Raw genomic sequence first — 19603 nt, 5'->3', positions numbered from 1 at the left:
GTGGGAATGTGTTATTGTGATATCACAAGAAATTAGTTGTCTTAGTTGTCTGGGTTTCCTTCTGACTCCTGGCACAAAATTCCTTAAAACCTTGGAACTTCTCAAGTAAAAAGGTGAGAGGAGCACCATCTATTATTCAGAATGAGCCTCTTCTGATCAATCTTTAGTTATGAGTTTAAGTTAATGAGGGGACTTTAGGGGAACTGGGGTCGTTGCCAGGGGAACCAACCACATGCTTAGAGGGTTGCAACTTTTAGTCCTATCTCTCAACTCCTGGAGATGGAAGGGCCAGAGACTTAAGTGATCACTGATGTTCAGTGATTCAATTAATCATGCTTACACAACAGAGCCTCCATCCAAACACTCAACCACAGCTTGGGGAAAGCATGTAACTTGGCAAACAAATGGAGATACAGAGTGGGAGTAGCACGACAGCTCCACACACACACACCTAATGCATAGCTTGCTTCATGCGACCCTTCCATTTGGCTCTTCCTGAGTTACAGCCTTTATAATAAAGTGGTAATAGCAAGCTAAGTGCTTTCTGACCTTCTGTGGCTCATTCTAGCAAATTATGGAATCTGACAAGGGGTCATGGGAATCTCCTCTTTATACTCAATCAGAAGCACAGGCTACCATCTAGGCCTTGGCAATTGGCATCTGATATGGGCACAGTCCTGTGGGATTGAGTCTTTAGCCTCTGGGATCTGAAGCTAACCCAGGGCTAACCCAGATATTAATTTAATCATAGGACACTCATTGGTCAACTGGAGAACTGATTGTCAGCAAGAAAGCACACACACACACACACACACACACACACACGCTTCAAAAAGTTCATGGAAAATAGAATTTAAAGATGTTTATTTTGATGCAAAAATTTATACATCTATGCATATGTGGAGCCTGCAAAGTTAATGAAAATGCATATTGTTAACAGACATAGAATCCAAACATTTTTCTGCATCAAAATAAACAATTTTACTTCCATTTTCCACAAGCTTTTTGAAGCACCCTGTTGTCCTGTGCTAGAAGTAGAGACAAGAGGTGCTGCCTTTTTAGAGGAATTGAATGATTTGGATATTTCAAGAACTTAGGACACTGTCTGACATGTGATAAACAATAACTACTGACTCATAATTTTTACTACCCACGTGATTTTTTGTGCTGATTAAATATTTGTAAAATATTTAGCATAGTATCTGTCACATAGTTCACGTTCATATCATTAATTCAGTTCATTTCCAAAGACTAGGTATGTAATTTCCAGCACATACTTGCTGGGGGAAAAAGACAAGATGAACATCATTGAACTATCCTATATGGCTTCTTACATGAGGAATTTCTAACCTTTTACTGGTATTATTCATAGAGAGGCCCCTTCAAGATAATAAAAGGCATTAATACTGCTTATCAGCTTTTTAAAGCTATGGTAATGTCTATTTATTCTGCATTTATTGAGTACATACTGTGTTCTAGGCACTACAATTGCTGCTGGGAGACAAATCCGAATTAGCACCTGACCCTGGAGGAGCATCCTGCCCAGATGAGGAATTAGACAGATAAATGCATATATAGGTGCAAATGTAAAGAAGAAAAAGCCCATCAAATAACTGAGGAGCGGGCCCGGCGGCGTGGCCTAGCGGCTAAAGTCCTCGCCTTGAAAGCCCCGGGATCCCATATGGGCGCCTGTTCTAATCCCGGCAGCTCCACTTCCCATCCAGCTCCCTGCTTGTGGCCTGGGAAAGCAGTCGAGGACGGCCCAAAGCTTTGGGACACTGCACCCGCATGGGAGACCCGGAAGAGGTTCCTGGTTCCCGGCATCGGATCAGCGCTCATCGGCCCATTGCGGCTCACTTGGGGAGTGAATCATAGGACAGAAGATCTTCCTCTCTGTCTCTCCTCCTCTCTGTGTATCTTGCTGTAATAAAATGAATAAATCTTAAAAAAAAAAAAAAAACTGAGGAGCAAGGAGCCAGCACTGTGGTGTAGCATGTTCAGCTGCTGCCTGCATCACTGGCATTCCATATTGACATTGATTTGTATATCAGCTGCTCCACTTCTGATCCAGTTCCCTGCTAATATGCTTGGAAAAGCAGTGGAAGATGGTCTAAGTCCCAGGGCCCTTGCTACTCATGTGGCATATCCCAAAAAAGCTCCTGGTTTCTGGTTTCAGCCTGGCCCATCCTCAGTCATTATGGCCACTGGGGGAGTGAACCAGTGGAAGGAAGATCTGTCTCTCTCTTTCCCTCTCTCTCCACCCCCCTGTGTTTCTGTAATTCTTTCAAATAAATAAAGCGAATTTTAAAAATTATAGAAAAAGAAAAGTGAGAGTGGTAAATGGCCCCATTTTTGAAATAATCTTTCTAAAATGAAAAACGATGTCTGCGTAAGTTGTACCTTATGTTTAAACCTTTTAAAGATATATTTATTTGAAAGGCAGTGTTACAAAGAGAGAGAGAAAGATCTTCCATCCACTATTGCACTCCCTAAATGACCACAACAGTCAGAGCTAGGATGGTCTAAATTCAAGAGCTTCTTCTGGGTCTCCCATGTAGGTGCAGCGGCCCAAAGACTTGGGGCATCCTTTGCTGCTTTCCTAGGCCATTAGCAGGGAGCCAGATTGGAAGTAGAGCAGCTAGGACTCAAACCGGTGTCCATATAAGATGACAGCATTGCAGGCAGCACCTTTACCCACTATGCCAAAGGGCTGGATCCTAAAAAATATGTTTTTAAGTCAAGGTCATTACAGGGGTAGACAGTTGGCCTAGAAGTTATAACACCACTTAGGATATCCATATTCCATAATGGAGTACAAGTCCTGGCTTTTCTTCCCGCTGATATGTACCTTGAGAAGCAGCGGTTACAGCTCAAGTCATTGGGTCCCTGCCAGCTATGCAAGAGACCTGGATGGAGTTCCTCGCTTTAGCCTGACCCAGCCACAGCTATTGCACACATTTGGAGATTGAACCAGTGGATGAACGACTTCTTTGTATGTCTGTCTGTCTGCCCTTCAAGTTGGAGAAGACAAATACATAGAAGTTTTCTAATCCCCTTTAGACTAGAAATAGAGCCAGTCACGTGGGTTCTTCAAAGTGAACAAGGGGGATAAAAGTATCTGAGAGCCACAAAGAAAAGGCAGGAGAGATTCCAAGTATGACAAGGACCCCTGCTACTCCTGACGTTGAAGATGGAGATGGCTAGGCCAATTGCCTAACCTTGTAATGAACTTGACTCTTTTAAAAAAATCCTTAAGCATTATAAAAGAGTGGAATGAAAAACAATTCCATGTGTGTAGCTTCTGGGAGCTGAGCACAACTCCTGGCCAATAGTCATCAAGGACATGGGGCTCCGTCCTATAACCAAACTGAATTCCACCAACCACCTAGAAGGTCCTGGAAGTGGCTTCTCTTCCAGTGCCAGAGCCTGACCACTCCTGGATTTCAGCCTAGAGAGACCTGAAGCTGAAGAAACCAGATTTCTGAACAACTGAACTGTTGGAGGATAAAAATGGTTTTGAGGCCACTAAGACTGTGGCAGCTCCTTATAATAGCCCCAGAACACTGTTACGCAGCAGAAGAGCAAGCAAATGATAGTACTTGACTTTGGTCGTTTTTATACAATTGGGATGATAGGCCCAAGATGTCTCAGCAGGGCTTAAAAATAGGGTCACAACTCTCTGGCAGTGACACACGGATCACTTCCTTCCTTGTTTATAAAGTGCTCCCTAGAGCTCCAAGTGGCCTGGCCAGGGGCTCCTCACACTATAAAATGCACCACAAAGCTCCCTGGGGGAGGCTAGGAAAAAAGGTAGAGTGGGCTTCACTGGGGCTGGGGAGACCTGAGAATCTGCATTTCTAACAAGCTCCTGGTGATGCTGAGGCTGCTGAGCCACCAGGACACTCAGAGCAGCAAGGAAATCTCTGTGCTCCCTGGGGAAAGGCCAGACCCTTGGCCGACTCTTCCTGCTGTTGTCACTATGCCCTTGGGGATGGAGAGCCATCCATCTCATCCCAGATATATTCTCAGAGCGTGGGACACTGAATGATAACACGTGCTCAATCTAGGTTTCTCACATGAACAAATGAATTCATATTTACTCTGAGCAGTTAGAAAACAGAAAGCAGGAGCTGGTGCGATGGTTCAACAGGCTAACCCTCCACCCTGTGGCCCAGCATCCCATTTGAGCATCAGTTTGTGTACCAGTCGCTCCACTTTTGATCTTAACTCCCTGCTTAAGACAGAGGAGGATGGCCCAGGTCCTTGGACCACTGCACCCACATGGGAGACCAGGAAGATGCTCCTAGCTCCCAGCCTCACATCAGCCCAACGATGGCTATTGTAGCCATTTGGGGAATGAACCAGTATGGAACACCTTCTCTCTCTGTCTCTCCTTCACTCTGCAAATCTATCTTTCCAGTTAAAATAAATAAATCTGAAAAACAAAAAGAAAACAGAAAATAGCAGAAAGGGAAAACCAAGGGGCCAAGAGAGGCAATCGGAGGGGGAAAAAGCAAACAGGAAAGCTTGGAGACGAAGTGTGAGTCTGAGAGTAGTAATCTGAGAGTCCACTGAGCAAACCACAGAAGCCAAAAAGTTCAGAGTTGGGGGCTGGCGTGATGGCTCAACGGGGTAATCCTCCGCCTGCAAATACCAGCATCCCATATGGGTGCTGGTATGGCCCCAATATATGTCAAGCACACCCGTAGGCATGGTGCTTTCTTATCTTGCACATGCCACCCCAATCTGGCTGGCAGCCTTGTCCTGCTCAGATTCACACTCTCAGCTGCTCCAAGGCAGCCTCATCAATGAGAGTCTCCTGTGAACTTGCGGAAGGAAATGAATGATGTGTCTGCCGCATCCGGCCAACAGCCATCTCAGCAGTGTATGGTTTGGCACGAAACACCCCTGCCTTTCACGGTGTGAGAGGTCAGCCCTGGGCCTGGCAGCATGTTTGCAGCTGGCCTTGTTTTTGTTTTGGTTGCAAAGTCACCAAGACCCTCCAGGGAAACAAAGCAACAAGAGTTTTTTCCTCTTGTTTTGTTCTAAATGAGTCAAACTGGCCAGGACCACAAAGCTAACGTCTGCTCAAAATATTCTTATGCTTTCCTCACACAAAGACAAGGTGGCAGCCAACAACAGTTCTTTCCTTCTTGCATCTGACTTCATATTCTGTAGTCCCGTAGCCATGACAACCATAGGCTTCTGGAACCAGTGAGGAACATCGTGCTGGTTATAAGAAAGACTTTCTGGTCAAATACTCCTTTATTTTCCTTTTGTTATTTTTAGGCAGATCATTCACAACGAACATCTGGACTTTCCCAACCACTGACTTCAGTTTCATGACAACATTGAGCATGTGACCTGGACCTAGCAGGGACAACTGCAAGAAAACAGGTTTTCACCATCCCCCCCCAAAAAAAACCCCCAAGAAGCCCAAATATGTCTGTATTTTTCAGCTTCTTGTGACCATGGAGTGCTCCCAGCCCTGCTTTTCTTGCCTAAACCTGGAGTGAAAAGGTCAGGGCTGGAGGTTTTAGAGAAATCAAGCCCTTCTGACACCATGACATGAGTCATTTCTTAGAGGGTGTCTTGGGGAACCAAGCTTGAAGTCCGCCTGTTTCTCCCAGACTGACAGCAATCTGGAAAAGGCTTTCAAAAGGTCAGCAGAACTCACTTTCAGGGTCTCTTGGCATGAGTACATGGCAGGGGTTGGAGGGAAGGAGGTCACAGGAAAGCTATGAGCCTCTGGCTAGCAACTGGGTGCTGTTACCAGTGTAGCCGAAGTTGGTGCCAGCCCAGCATGAAACATTCTGGAAGTGACTGCAATGCTAGGTTTATGTTGGCAGGACCCAACCAGGGTGGGTCCTGAAGCCCAGCACATGGCTGAATGCCAGAGTCCTCAGCACTTATGACCTAGTGCTTTCTGCAACATTGCTACAGAAAAGCAATAGCAAACGTGTTAGCTCAACTCAGAATCTGGTGTTCCCAGTGCCCAGGTCCTACGAGATGTTTAAGGGAGTTGTGCTCCAGGAAACCAAACAAACCATTTCACAGAGTTCCTTCCACAGGGATTGGGGCACAGAGGTTGGGGGTGAGGGGAGACAGCAAAGCGTCTGGGGATGTTTTGGATGAAATCTCTTCAATTCCTTACCTTCCAGCTGTTGGGAGCCTGCCTTATTCTGACAAAGCTAATACCAAGTGGCCACAGTTCTGTGGAGGATGCTTTGAAAGCAGGTGGTAACGTACTGCCATGGCCATTATTTTCCTTGCAGTGACATAAAGATGTCCATCTGCCACATTTTCCTGCTCCCAGATGCTCTCAGGGTGACTTTTAAAATCTCCTACATGGTTACACTCTAAATGAGCCACCACATACACTCTTCCTGAATGCATTTTCTAAAGCCTTTAATTAAGGCCCAAAATATCAAATAATAAAAAAAAATTCTCACTGAAACCACCTGTGTCCCCTTGGCACAATGACTAATTCTAACATCATCTCAAGGTTCTTTGGAGCTTCATTCAAGTGGGTACCAAAACTCCAGTGAAGGGCATTGAAAACTCCTCCCCAAATAATGATTTTCCCAAGATGGCTGGGTATGACTTTATGTTCTTTAACCTGGGACCAACAGCGGACATCTTGCCATAAATTTCCTATAAAGCTATGACCACCCTCAAAGACAGGAAAGGTACAAAAACATCCCCGGGCCCACAGCACCCATTTCTGGAGATCTGGTTAGTTGGAAGAATCATTTCAAAGATCTTATGGAGTCTGAAGTATGCAGACTAGATTTAGGATCAAGTGCAATGGTGAGTCTTGCACTCTCCCCAGTGTCACAGACGACATGAGCATATGGCCAATGAAGCCACCTGCTGCACGCCCGCAAATGCTTACCAAGCTCACTGACACGCCATGTGGCCTGCTTAGCACTGGCTAGCCTAACAAAAAAGGTTTTTGGCTGCCAAGACCAAATTAATACTACTTTGGAACCACATTTCAACCTCGGACATGTTGACTTGGGGAAGGACCCAAACCTGAATACAGAATCATACCTGAGAGGCACACAGAACATCATACAGCAGTTACAGAACTTGTCTGCAAATTCATGGGAACTGTTCCCATCCATAAGCCATGGTTTTACTGCCTACCACAGAATCTGGGTTGGCCCCAGGAATGCATTCCTAACCAATAGAAAGCAACACAAGTGAGATTGCAATTCCCAAGACCGGGTCAGAAAAGGCAATGTGGCTTCCACCTTGCTTGCTGGGATGCCTGGCTTTGGGACCCTTAGCCATCATTTAAGACATCTGATGTCTTTGTGTCATCCCAGGCCAGGTGCCAGACATGCAAAGGAGCCTTTAGAGGATTTCAGCCCCTCAGCTATTGGGCTTCAAGGAACAAAGGCAGAAAGCAACCCCTGAAACACCCTTTCCAGACTGCTGAACAGAGGATCCCACAGCTAGCGGAACAAGAGTGTCTGCATTCAGCCACCTCCTTTCTTCTCTTCCTCAGGTTCTTTGGGTTGGGGAGTCAAATCAGATGCCTCCCCTTCCCCTTCCCAGGCACCACTGATAGAACCAGTTACAGAATCAGTATACTCATTCTTGGAAAGCAGAGAGGGACTTGGCCTAAACATTTTTTTCTAGCCAGCCTACCCCCTGTATATGTTGCTGAAGGGCGAAGACTAATTCTCTGCCTTGGATGACTCGCTTAAGCTCTCAAAATTAAGCTGCTAGGGGCAGGCAGATACTTGGACTAGTAGTTTAAGACATTGGTTAGGATGCCCATGTCCCATACTGGAGTACCTGTGTTCGATTCCCAGTTCTGGCTTCTAATTGTAGGTTCTTGTTAATGTAGACACTGGGGGGCAGCAGTGATGACTCCAGTAATTGGGTTCATGCCTTGCACATGGGAGACCTAGTTTGAGTTCTCAGCTTCTAGACTCAGTCCAGCCCAGTCCTGGCTATTGCAGGCAATTAGAAGGTCAATCACAGGATGGGGTAGTTCCCTCTCCCTTTCTCTCATTCTCTTTCTGGCTCACATGTTAAGAACATTCGGGGGCCAGCATTGTGGCATAGCAGGTAAAACCACCATCTGTGGCATTCCGTATGGGCACCGGTTTGTATCCTGGTAGCTCCATTTTCAATCTAGCTCCCTGATAACATGCCTAGAAAGGCAGTGGAAGACAGCCCAAGTGTTTCAGATACTGCATCCACGTGGGAGACCCATAAGAAGCTCCAGACTTCTGGCTCCAGCCCCAGCCATGCAGCCATTTGGGGAGGGAACCAGCAGATGATGGAAGACCTCTTCCCTTCTCTGTGTAACTCTTTTAATAAATATTTTTAAAAAGAGAATAGTCTGTTTCTATTCTGCAAATTAAGGATAACAATGCCCATCTATACAGTTGTTGCCAAGATCACAATGAGGGACTCCAGGTAAAGTGTCCAGTGTTCTACAAATTCTCAACAAAATTGTTTAACTATTTTAAATTATACTTCTTTTTTTCCCACAGGAAGACACATCTCTTGTGACTTACCCCTTGCAAGACTTGAAAGCTGTCATTGTTGGGTGGTGGGTCTTGATCTGGGTCAACACCAACTCTAAAGGTCACCAGGCGGGAAGACAAGGGGAAAAAGAGAAAGGATTAGCGTGGCTCTGGACAGCCAGGCTGGCTGCAAGGAGCCAGGAGGCTGACCATCTTCCCGAAGCAGAAAGAGTGGTTAGCTACAAGGAGAGGAAGGCTGTCATGCAAAAGTCATGAGAGAAGTCATGTACCACATCACACTCCAGAAGGTCGGAGGGCTGGCAAGCCCCACGTGTGCACGCCCAAGCGAGGCCTTTGGAAAATGGCATGTGCTGGCAACTGGCCACCTCTCTGCACCAGGTGCTTCCAAAGGTTTAAACATGGCCTCTGCACGGGTTCCTTCATCTCTGCTGTTTCCTTAATTCTAGCCTAACCTGGTCTTACATCCCTAACATTTTATTATAAGATTTTTTTCATGTGTATAAGTGTTATAGTTCGATGTGCTTTTTGTGTGGCAATGTTAAAGAGGCGGCAGAGCCTTTAAGACATGGGGCCTAGGCAGAGGCTGTTACCAGCTCCTCCTCTTTCTCTGGTTTCCTGTCTCACGATCTCTCTGCTGTCTGTGCACTCTCACCATGATGCCATCCATCAGGAGGGGACACCATTGTGTACCCTGGCCAGAAGCCATGTCATGTTGTTTGAACTTCCAGCCCAAAACTATGAATTAAAACAACATCCTTTTACTTCCAAATTATGCAGCTTCAGATATTTCAGCATAGCAATACAAAACTGACTAATATAGCAGAGAAGTATTGTAGGAGTTTAAAGTGAACACCTGTATACCCATCACCACTAGATTCTACCATTACGACTGCATTTTTTTGATGCATTCAAATAAAGTTGCAGGCATCAGCACATTTCTCCTAAATACTACAGCATGCATTCTGACAGTCTCTACTTGAGCAAACCTTAGTCAGGTGCCTCTGAATCTTCTTCCCAGCTGGGCTTGGATTTGGAGACTCCCACATTCACCTTTATCATAACCCACGGTTAGCAAGAGTCATGTTAGGCTGGTTTAGTCAGAACCTCTCCCCCTCGGCATCTGATAGGGCTTTTCCTTCACCATCCCCCAGGTGATATCTGAGCATCCTCGCCTGCCTTCAGCAAGCATCAAATGAACTTGGTTTAGTAAGAACCCCCGACCTCTTCTCCTGGTGCTTCTGCTTAGTCATTTTCCTTCTGTTAACTTTCTCTCTCTCTCTCTCTCTCTCTTTCTCTCTCTCTCTTCCTAGAACAATCACATCCCAGTAATGCCAACACCAATCACAATGATCCTAAATAAAAAGTCCACCTTCCTGGGGTCAGTGCCTTGGCATAGTGGATTGAGTATCCAACTGCCAGGCTGTCATCGCACATGGATGCTGGTTTGGGTCCTTGCTGCTCCACTTCTGATTCAGCACTATGTTAGTGTGCCTGGGAATGCAACAGAAGATGGCCCAGGTCCTTGGGCTCCTGCACCCATGTGGGAGACTCAGAGGAAGCTCCTGGATTCAGACCCACATAGCTCTAGCCATTGCAACTATTTGGAGAGTGAACCAATGGATGAAAAATTCTCTCTCTCTCTCTTTCTTACTCTGTCTCTGAAACAAAATATCTTGAATTCAAAAAAGTTAAAAATCTGCCTTCCTGTTTCAGCATGTGTCATAACATTTTCTTGAATGATTGCATTAGAGTCCTGACCTGCCTTTAACTCTAGTACCCCACACCTTCAGGTCACCAGAGATGACCTGAGAACACACACATTCAAGAGTAACAACTGAAAAGAGAAAACAACAAAAAGAGTAACAACTGGAGACAGAAAGAAAAAAATATGGCAAAATTCACTTATCATAACTATCATAAAAGCTCCATGCACCTGTTACTTTTCTATCCTAGCACTTTCTTTACTCTGAGGCCAAGAACTGTTGCAGATGATGTAGAAGCCACAGGGTGATGGCAGGGAAAACAGAGAGGCCAGGACAATCCTGTATCTCCCCTCCCTGCCTGCAGAGTTGCCAAGCATGGACAGCTTCATACAAGGCAACCCAAGAGTAGAGCCGGTGATGTGTGACTTAACCTTTCAGAGAGGCACTGGCTGGACTGTGAGTGACATGTTCCTTGCAGTCTAGCACCAGGGTGCTGACTCCAGTGTGTGGATGATGGATGGGCAAAGCCCCATGCACATAAGTGAACTTTTCCTCCTCTCCCTCTCTCTCCTCCTATGACAGCCAGAATCTTTCCTGATAGAAGATGAAGCAGGGGGCCCCCACTTCTCAAAGCCTACCTCTACTTGAATTTCCAGCATGTTTAAAACCCAGCAAGGTACAGGCACCCTTAAAGAGAGGATGGAGAAGGTCAGGGGTGGGGTGAAGTGCAGTTATCACAAACTGTTCTGAAGGGAAAGTTTCTAAGCGTAAGATGAATAGACGCCTTCGGCAGCAGACATCTCTCTCTGGCATCATTTTTTTTTCTCTACTAAAACCAGATGACAAACACTTGTTAACTTTTTGCTTTCTGAATGGTAGGTAACACCCAAGACTCCTGCTAGGATCCTACGGAGACATCTCTAACTCCTGCAAACACTAGATAAGACATTGCTTGAATTGATTTGCTAGACAATGGAAAAATTCCTTACTTCCGCAGTCTCAAAGGCAAATTAAAAAAAAAAACTTACTAATCTCTTTACAGATGAAAATTGTCTTGTAAAAGTGAAAGGAAGGTCAGAATTAGATAATCACCATTTTCTACTCCCAGGGTAATGAGGGGTTTAAGTGAGGATCACAAGTGAACAATTTCACTGCTGGATTAGAGGTCACATGTCAAAGGATCATTGTACAGACTACAGCTTAATTACAAAGGGAATAGAGACTTAGGGTTATAACCTTAACCAAGTGATCAAATGTAACATTATCAACAAATGAGTGGCATCACAATAGGCACTACTTGACAGGTAGCAGCTTGGCAAAAATGATTATGTCTCTAATCATGAAGAAAATAAATCTGAAAAATCCAGATTATGTGAGTTTCTGTAGGATACTATCCTGAATACTTAAAACACACACATACACACACACACACACACACACACACACACACAAATAAATTGGGGCTGGTATACTGGCACAGTGGGTTATGGCAGAGTTTTTGCCAAGCCAGGGGCATCCCATAAGGGTATCAGTTCAAATCCCAGCTGCTACACTTCAGGTCCAGCTTCCTGCTAATGCATCCTGGGTGGCAATGGATGATGGCCCAAATATTTGGACTCCTGACACTCAAGTGGGACAGCAGGATGGAGTTCCTGGCTTCTGTCTTGGCTGCTGTGCCATGTGGGAAGTGAATCAGTGAATGAATCACCTTTCTCTCTGTCGCTCTCTTCCTCTCGCAGATGTTTTGCTTTTCAAATCAACAAATAAATCTTTTAAAAACAGAAACTTCAATGACCTGAGATCAAAAAAAGAGGAGAGGTGAATTATTCTAGATTAAAAGTGACTCAACAGACAAAACAATCATACTAATTTTAATTGGATCCTGGGGTTTTATGTGTGTGTACACATGCAAAATTCATGTTACTTTTCTTGAGTGTGATAAAAACGTTGTGATCACGTAGGAGACCAGATTCCAAGAGTATACAGGCTGAAACACTTAGCAATGGAAAGTCATGGTGTCTATATAACTTACTTTGGAGTATTCTGAAATGGTTCAAAGAAAGAGGACAGAAAGGATTGAAAACAACAAGAACAAAAAAATGTTGACAATTGGTGAATCCAGGCTGGTATTCAGATATTTATTATTCTATTTTTCTGATTTTTATTTTTGTGGATTTAGAGATTTTTGTAATTTACAATGAATAATTTAATTTAAAATGGATAATAATTAGATTCTTGGCAAAACACCTCTTAATAAGAAATTCATTTTATTTTCATGATGTTTAGATAGCTCAGAGGGATGCATGCCCATGTGGATCACAGGGTGGGAGGGTCGAGGAAAGGGGGAAACCGAATGACACAAGTCCCTCCAATGTCCTTTTTCTCTTCCTGCATCCAGGGAAAGTGGGGAGAGTAGGTGAGAGGGCCGCTTCCAGCAGCCCAATCATATTAGTACCCCAAAAAAAGATTTCAAAAAACACAACCAGTCTATTTTCATCTAATTTAGTTTTATCTACTACTAATAAGGATTCATGAGCTTCTATTATCTCAGAGTCTGAAAACCACAAATAAAAATGGTAAAGACCCATGGACCTATGGTGTTATAATATGTAAATACAGATGCCAGGTTAATACGTGGATATAGATTCTAGTCATTGTGTGGTTTTCTTTTCCAAATTCTAGGATGTGCTCTTGAGATTGCCCCTCCTAAAAGTGAAGGCCGAAGTGGTAAACACTAAAAATGGAAGCCTGGAGTTGTGAGGTCAGTCCTCCTCAGGGCCGCCTTCTCTTTCCATCCTTCTGCCCCAGAAATTCAATCTTGACTGCAGCCACTTGCTATCACCCACTGGTCAACATGCAGCCCAGACTTTCCACAGCACAGAGCCCAGGGCAGAGCAATATGGGAAGAAGTTTCTTGGAAGTCCCTGCTACTGACTTAAGTGCTCAATGGGAGATGTCTAGTAGAGGAGACAGAGATGAGCATCCTAGCTTGCTATTGCTTTTTAAATGCTGGGGGAAAAAAATAGACCACAGCTCTTGAAACACTAGCAATGCTCTTCTGCAATATATCCCCATTTAAGACTGCTTACTTGGGGCCAGTGCAATGGCACCTCATGCTAATCCTCCACCTGTGGCACTGGTATCCCATATGAGTGCTGATTTGAGTCCCAGCTGCTCCACTTACAATCTAGCTCCCTGCTAATGACCTGGGAGCAGTGGAGAATGCCTTAAGTCTCTGGATACCTACATCCAAGTGGGAGACCCAGAAGAAGCTCCTGGATCCCAGCTTCCATCCAATCCTGCTCTGGTCATTGTGGCCATTTGGAGAATAAAGCAGTAGATGGAAGTTTTCTCTCTTGCTCTCTTACCCTTTCTTTCTCCCCTCCTCTCTCTGTAACTCTGGATTTCAAGTAAAATAAATCTTTCTTTAAAAAAAAACTGTTTATTTTAGGGAGATTTAATCCTGACTTTACTGGCAGGGTTGAGGGCCCATTGGACCAATCCCCAAGGAGGACATTGGAACTTGTGGCTTACTACATAGGCCCCACCCTTGGAGCACAGCCCAGAACCAAAGTGGGTCTCTAGGAACAGCTGTCAAAGCAATGGGCCAGGAATTCAGTTCGGTGCTAGGCCGCAAGAACGATCAGGAATAAGATTCTAATTGCACAGTTAGATCCTCAGACACTTGGCTTGGTCCCTTGGCTTCCTAAAACTTCCAGATTTGAAATGGATATATTTCTCTCCTGACATGCTATTAATACTTTTAATACAGAATACTATATAAATCTTGCACTTTGGTGCTGTTTTATTATATCATGCTTTAGTATTCCCTTGATACACTGGAGCTGAGCTCATTAGAACACATACAACACAGTCTTCCAGAATGAACTAGATTACTCCTGCATTTTTTAAAGAATGAGACAAATATAGATAGTCCATATCAAATGAGAAAATAAAGTGACCCAAACTGGTAAGTTCCTTCTGGGATGAATAAACATTAAAAATCAATCATTAGTCTTCTGGGATAATAATTTATCCACACTAATTAGCTCATGAAATGCCACAAAATCCCAGAAATTTAAGTATTCTACTTTAATCAATGAACATTCTCAACAACCTGAACATTCAACGTTCTGAATACTTGGCAAGTTTTTCATGAGACAGATCTTCATACAACACCCTCAACACCTGCGTTCTCTCATGGTCCCAGTGTAAGAACTTACACGTGCCTGAGGATATTCCTTGCTGAAAGTAAGGTGCTTAGAAGACAAAAAGTTTCCCTTGCAACTTTCCTGGTAGCTAAAGTAAGGTCTTCAAAAATGAACTTTTTACGGTAAGCACACGTGTTTTAAACAACAGAAAACAGCGTGAGCCCAGTGAGCTTAAATACTTCCATTTCATTTCCTGCATGGGATCACAGGGCACATGCGGGGGCTGGTGATCCCAAGACACCGCCCCATGATAGCTATTGCTGCTGTTGACCTGCTGCCTTGGGGAGTGAAATGCTTCCACAAAGTCAAAAACAGAGTGCCAGCCTATTTGCATTGGACTTTCGCAGCAGCAGTGAGAATCAGATCAGGAAGAAAGCATTACAATTAGAGATACAGAAAGGCAAGAAGACACCTTGAAGTTTTTACTGGGTGCCTCTATGTCACTCTCCTTATATATAATTATGTCATAAACTCAGGGACACTGAGAAACAAACTGCATTTCTTGGGGTTGAGAATCTTGTTCATCTATTCTGATTCATCACTACAATATACAAATACACAGCAACATACCTAACACACACACTCACAGCGCTAGTACTTAATTAAGATGGTGTAACCCATATCCAATTTATGGCTCACATATGAAATCCTAGATTATAAATGATAATCAATATTTGCTACATCATAAGAAAAAATGTGCCTGTGGCTCCAAAAGAGAGATAGACAAACAGCTGTAAACTTGGGCTTTGGTGTTGATGACACATTGTCCACCATGGGGAGCAGGGGCACAGAATCCCAGAAACACCGATGCAGTCATCAACACAGAGACACCGGGGGTGGGGAGGGTGAGTCTGAAAAACTAAACAATTATCAGAATTGCTTGCACGCTTTGCTAAAAGGGGCAGGGGTGGGCACACGGAGGAAGGAAAGAAAAGACCAACAGTGTAAAGAGAAAGCTCTCGGGTTAGAAGGAGGAGGAAAGCCAGGCCCAGTTAATTGTTTTCTGAGGATGCCCTCGTGTCACCTGAAGTACTGCCAGCGGTGATCGTTCTGGTCCTCTTCGGATGGCTCCTCGACGCCAACTCTGGGCAGCAGAAGAAGGGAACATGAGCATGACGGGAACAACAGAGACTGACTCTCTGGGCACACGGCTGGCACCGAGCCCGTGAAAGAAAAGGCTGCGTCGCTTTCCCTGTAAATCCATACCCTCTCTTAACTGGGCCCCACTCTCCAAACCCCAGATAGGCACCAAGGCTGCTAACTGTCAATGCAAAGCAATCATGTCCCAGGTCAAGTGAGGACCAACTAAACACAGGAATTCATTCAATCTTTCAGAAACTCGTTTGGTTTTATAAAGTAAGATGCAAAGAAAAGGAGAAATCTCAAAATTATTGGTTACCAGATATATATTTGAAGAGCTCACACTTATTTTCATATATATATTTCACAGAGGAACAAAAGCACTATAGTTCTGAAAAAAAGCTAACAATACTTTAAAAGACATTTTTTTCCCTAGTCAAGCAAACAACACTGTCCACAGGCTCAGGAAACCAACTTCTGCTATTTTATTTCCCATATGCTCTCTGGCTTGACATGGTAAACTCTCAACCTTCCTTACTGATTCCTGGTTTATTCAGCATACTTGAACTTGACCATTGTGTTAAAGCAGGGTTTCAGAAACTTGGCACTACTGATGCATGGGACTAGAAATTCAACACTGAACATGTGGGATTGGATGATGACTCTGCGTTATAGGGGCTGTCCCACACACTGTAGGATGTTTACTACCACCCCTGACTGCTTTCCTCAAGACACCATTAGCAACCCACCCTGTACGTTACGAACCAAAAACGTCTCCAGATACTTTTCAATGTCCTGTGGCTGGGAATGACTGTACCACATCATACCTCCTCAATGGAATGATGTGGTTCCCAGAGATATGGAAATTGGTTCTTTCAAGTTCAAAAATACCTTAGTTATCACAATGCTTCGTGGTGCTCCAAAGCGCCACAGTACATAAACAGATACACAGCAGGTTTGTGATACTAGAAGCTCATATAATAGTAACAGCTGCAGTAGTAATGCTATGCTTGATAATGATAATCAAACAATGAATGTATACAATGTTATTACACACCAGATGACACATTTAATAAGAAAACTTCTCCATACTTATTTATTCTTGTCCCCATTTCCTCAGCAAAGAAACGGACAGACAGGGGTTGAAATTAGTTGCCCAAGGTCACCAAGGGAGAAACAGTAGGGCCAAGACTTAGCCCTTTACTTCACAGGATTTTGCACTGGAGAACAAGTTGGCATCTTTAAACTCTTTAAAGATATCTAGTTACAAATGCTATTACATAAAGAGCTCAGGGCTTCTCTGTCTAAATTTCTTACCTTATCCTGCAAAAAAAAAAAAGCTTTATTATAAATCCTCAATCTAACAGGATTAGACCAAACACTTAGGCTTACTTGTCCTTGACCTATTCTATCACCATGCCCTGGGGTGTGAAGGTTACTTGTTCAGTTGGCTGCCTAGGTGTGTGCCACCCCACTGCGCCATCACCACTTCACTGTGTGATTGAAATCTGCTGGCTCCAAGAAGACAGCCACTATGCTACCACCATAAGCCAAGGACATGTCCCTAGCTTGTCTGCTGAACCAATCCTATGATGATTTTTCAAGTGGCCAAAATTATGTTCTTCGTGAATAACCACACTCCCTCAAGAAACTAAGAAAAAATCATGTAGGCTATATACTATTTAACAGAAAACAATTTCAGCATTTCCATTATTTTTTTAAAATATCAATCCCAAAGCAACAATTTAAACAGATAAATTGGATTTATGGTCAACTGACCTGGCTTAGGCTATATATATTCATTTTTATTTTAGACACAGAACTTGAAATTCAGTTTACTCCAAGACCCACCTGGGCTTCTGACCTCTGAGCAGCTACTTCCTCCTGATGCATCAGGATCTCTGCAGACAGCTCTGAGAAGGCTGCTAGAGTTCTGGGGGAACCCAGCAGCACCCTGAAGTTCAGGGAGTTTCTGAATCAATTATATTAAGAACTCAGCTCACAGAAATGATCCTTGGTCACTACTAAGCAGCACAATAAGACACAAGCCAAAAAAAACCCCAATCAGTTTCATTACCTTATTTCAGAGGGAATTTCCTTTGAGGTCCTCTCTATAAATGTCATTTTCTACATTTAAATCATCGTTTTCTATCTACATTGGGAAAAGTGCGATAAACTAACACCTTATGTATTTTTTAACAGTGGCACACTTTGTTGCATTATGTTGTATGAGCAGAGTTGAACAGAACAAGAAAATAATAAAGACAGGATCAGAAATCAGGTGAACTGAAATTGGAAAAATGTAGAATATAACTGAAATAAAATCTTGGCTCTCTGGAATGATCAATAAAACTGACAATCTTTTAGCAAGCCTGCACGAAAGGGAAAATCCATGTTATGGATATGATAGAAGGAAAGATATCACTACAGACTTTACAGATATCAAGACGATATTAAGGGAATGCTATATACAACATAAACTTCACAACTTAGATGAAATTGATACATTTTATAACTCACCCACTATGAAATAATCTGAACAGTTCTATAACCACTATGAAATAGATAATCTGAACAGTTCTATAACTCTTTGCATTTTAACTCTTTTTTTTAAAGACCTACTTATTTCCATTGGAAAGTCAGATTTACAGAAAGAGACAGAAAGATATTCCGAACACTGGTTCACTCCGTGGAGCTGAGTCAACCCGAAGCCAGGAGCCAGGAGCTTCTTCCGGGTCTCCCATGCGGGTGAAGGGTCCCAAGATTGTTCTCAATTGCTTTCCCAGGCTACAAGCAGGGAGCTGGATGGGAAGCAGGGCCAAGAGGATTAGAACCTGCACCCATATGAGAACCCGATGCATGCGACACGAGGACATTAGTCACTAGGCTACCGCACCAGGCCTACAACTCTTAAAACAAATTGACTTCACAGGTCAGCAAGTTAAGCCTCCATTTGCTATGCAACATCCCACACCCCCAGCTCCCTGTTAATGAGCTCAGGAAAGCAGAAGATAATGGTCCAAGTATTTGGGTCCTTGCCATTCATGTGGGAAACCCAGATGATGGGATTCCAGGCTGCTAGCTTCAGCCTGGCTGAGCCTTGGCTGCAGTAACTCTTTGAGGGATTGAACCAGACAACAGTAGATACCGCTCTGTGTGTGTGTGTGTCATTTTGTCATTCAAATGCATACATGCTTACACACTTTCATAAAAAAGTAATTAGTTCCATAATTTTAAAACTTCTGAAAGGGAAGTCTCCAAGTCCCAGGGATTTCACCAGAGAATACTACCAAAAGCTTGCAGAAAAGAACTAACATCAATTTTGCACAACTGATTCCAGAAAAGGAACATGTCCCAGCTCACTTTGTGAGGTCATGCTGCCTTGTTACCCAAACCAAAGAAAGTACAAACAGAATGACAAACAACCATCTTTCATGAATACAGAATAAGAAACCTTAACAAAACACTTGTTCATAGAATTCAGCAATATGTAGATGTAGAGTTTATTAAATACAAAGTATAAAACTTAAAAAAAAAAAAAAACCCTTTTAGGACATACACAGAAGAAAATCCTCAGGCACTAAGGCTTGTTGAAGAGTCCTTAGAATGGTATAAAATGTATGATCCATAAAAGAAAAAAATTATAGGGCCCACCATGATAGCCTAGTGGCTAAAGTCTTCTCCTTGCATGCGCTGTGACCCCACATTGGTGCCAGCTTATGTCCTGGCTGCTCCACTTCCCATCCAGCTCCCTGCCTGTGGCCTGGGAAAGCAACTGAGAATGGCCCACAAAAGCCTAGGGACCCTGTACTCACATGGGAAACCTGGAGGAAGCTTCTGGCTCCTGGCTTTGGGTCAGCTCAGCCATTTGGGGAGTGGATCAGCAGAAGAAAATCTTTCTGTCTCTCCTTCTCTCTGGAAATCTGATCTGCCTTTACAACAAAAATAAATAAATATATATTTTTTAAAGTATGCTGTGTAAGAAACATGCTATGCCCTGAAATCTTACAGCTCACTTGTGAAAAACAATAAGAGCTTTGCTCCAATTTGATAGTTAATTCCAAAAATTTATAGCACAGTAGGGAAACTGAAAGAACCTTTT

The 19603-nt window shown here is 43.5% G+C and overlaps 1 protein-coding gene across 2 annotated transcripts in view; it reads right to left on the bottom strand.

The window, feature by feature from the left end:
- SLC9A7 (solute carrier family 9 member A7) overlaps positions 1 to 19603 on the bottom strand; it is a 130313-nt gene that overhangs the window by 18524 nt on the left and 92186 nt on the right. The window contains exons 13-14 of one of the 2 annotated variants that reach the window (XM_058659038.1): positions 15446 to 15505; positions 8538 to 8601 (exon numbers count right to left, since the gene is read on the bottom strand). In XM_058659038.1, coding sequence (XP_058515021.1) covers positions 8538 to 8601; positions 15446 to 15505 — 124 coding nt within the window. The remainder of the gene's footprint in view (positions 1 to 8537; positions 8602 to 15445; positions 15506 to 19603) is intronic. The other variant, XM_058659039.1, reaches the window with a different exon arrangement.

This window comes from Ochotona princeps, chromosome X (assembly GCF_030435755.1).
Source record: "Ochotona princeps isolate mOchPri1 chromosome X, mOchPri1.hap1, whole genome shotgun sequence".
Classification (NCBI taxonomy): Eukaryota; Metazoa; Chordata; class Mammalia; order Lagomorpha; family Ochotonidae; genus Ochotona; species Ochotona princeps.
This window is presented reverse-complemented; position numbering and strand designations above follow the sequence as displayed.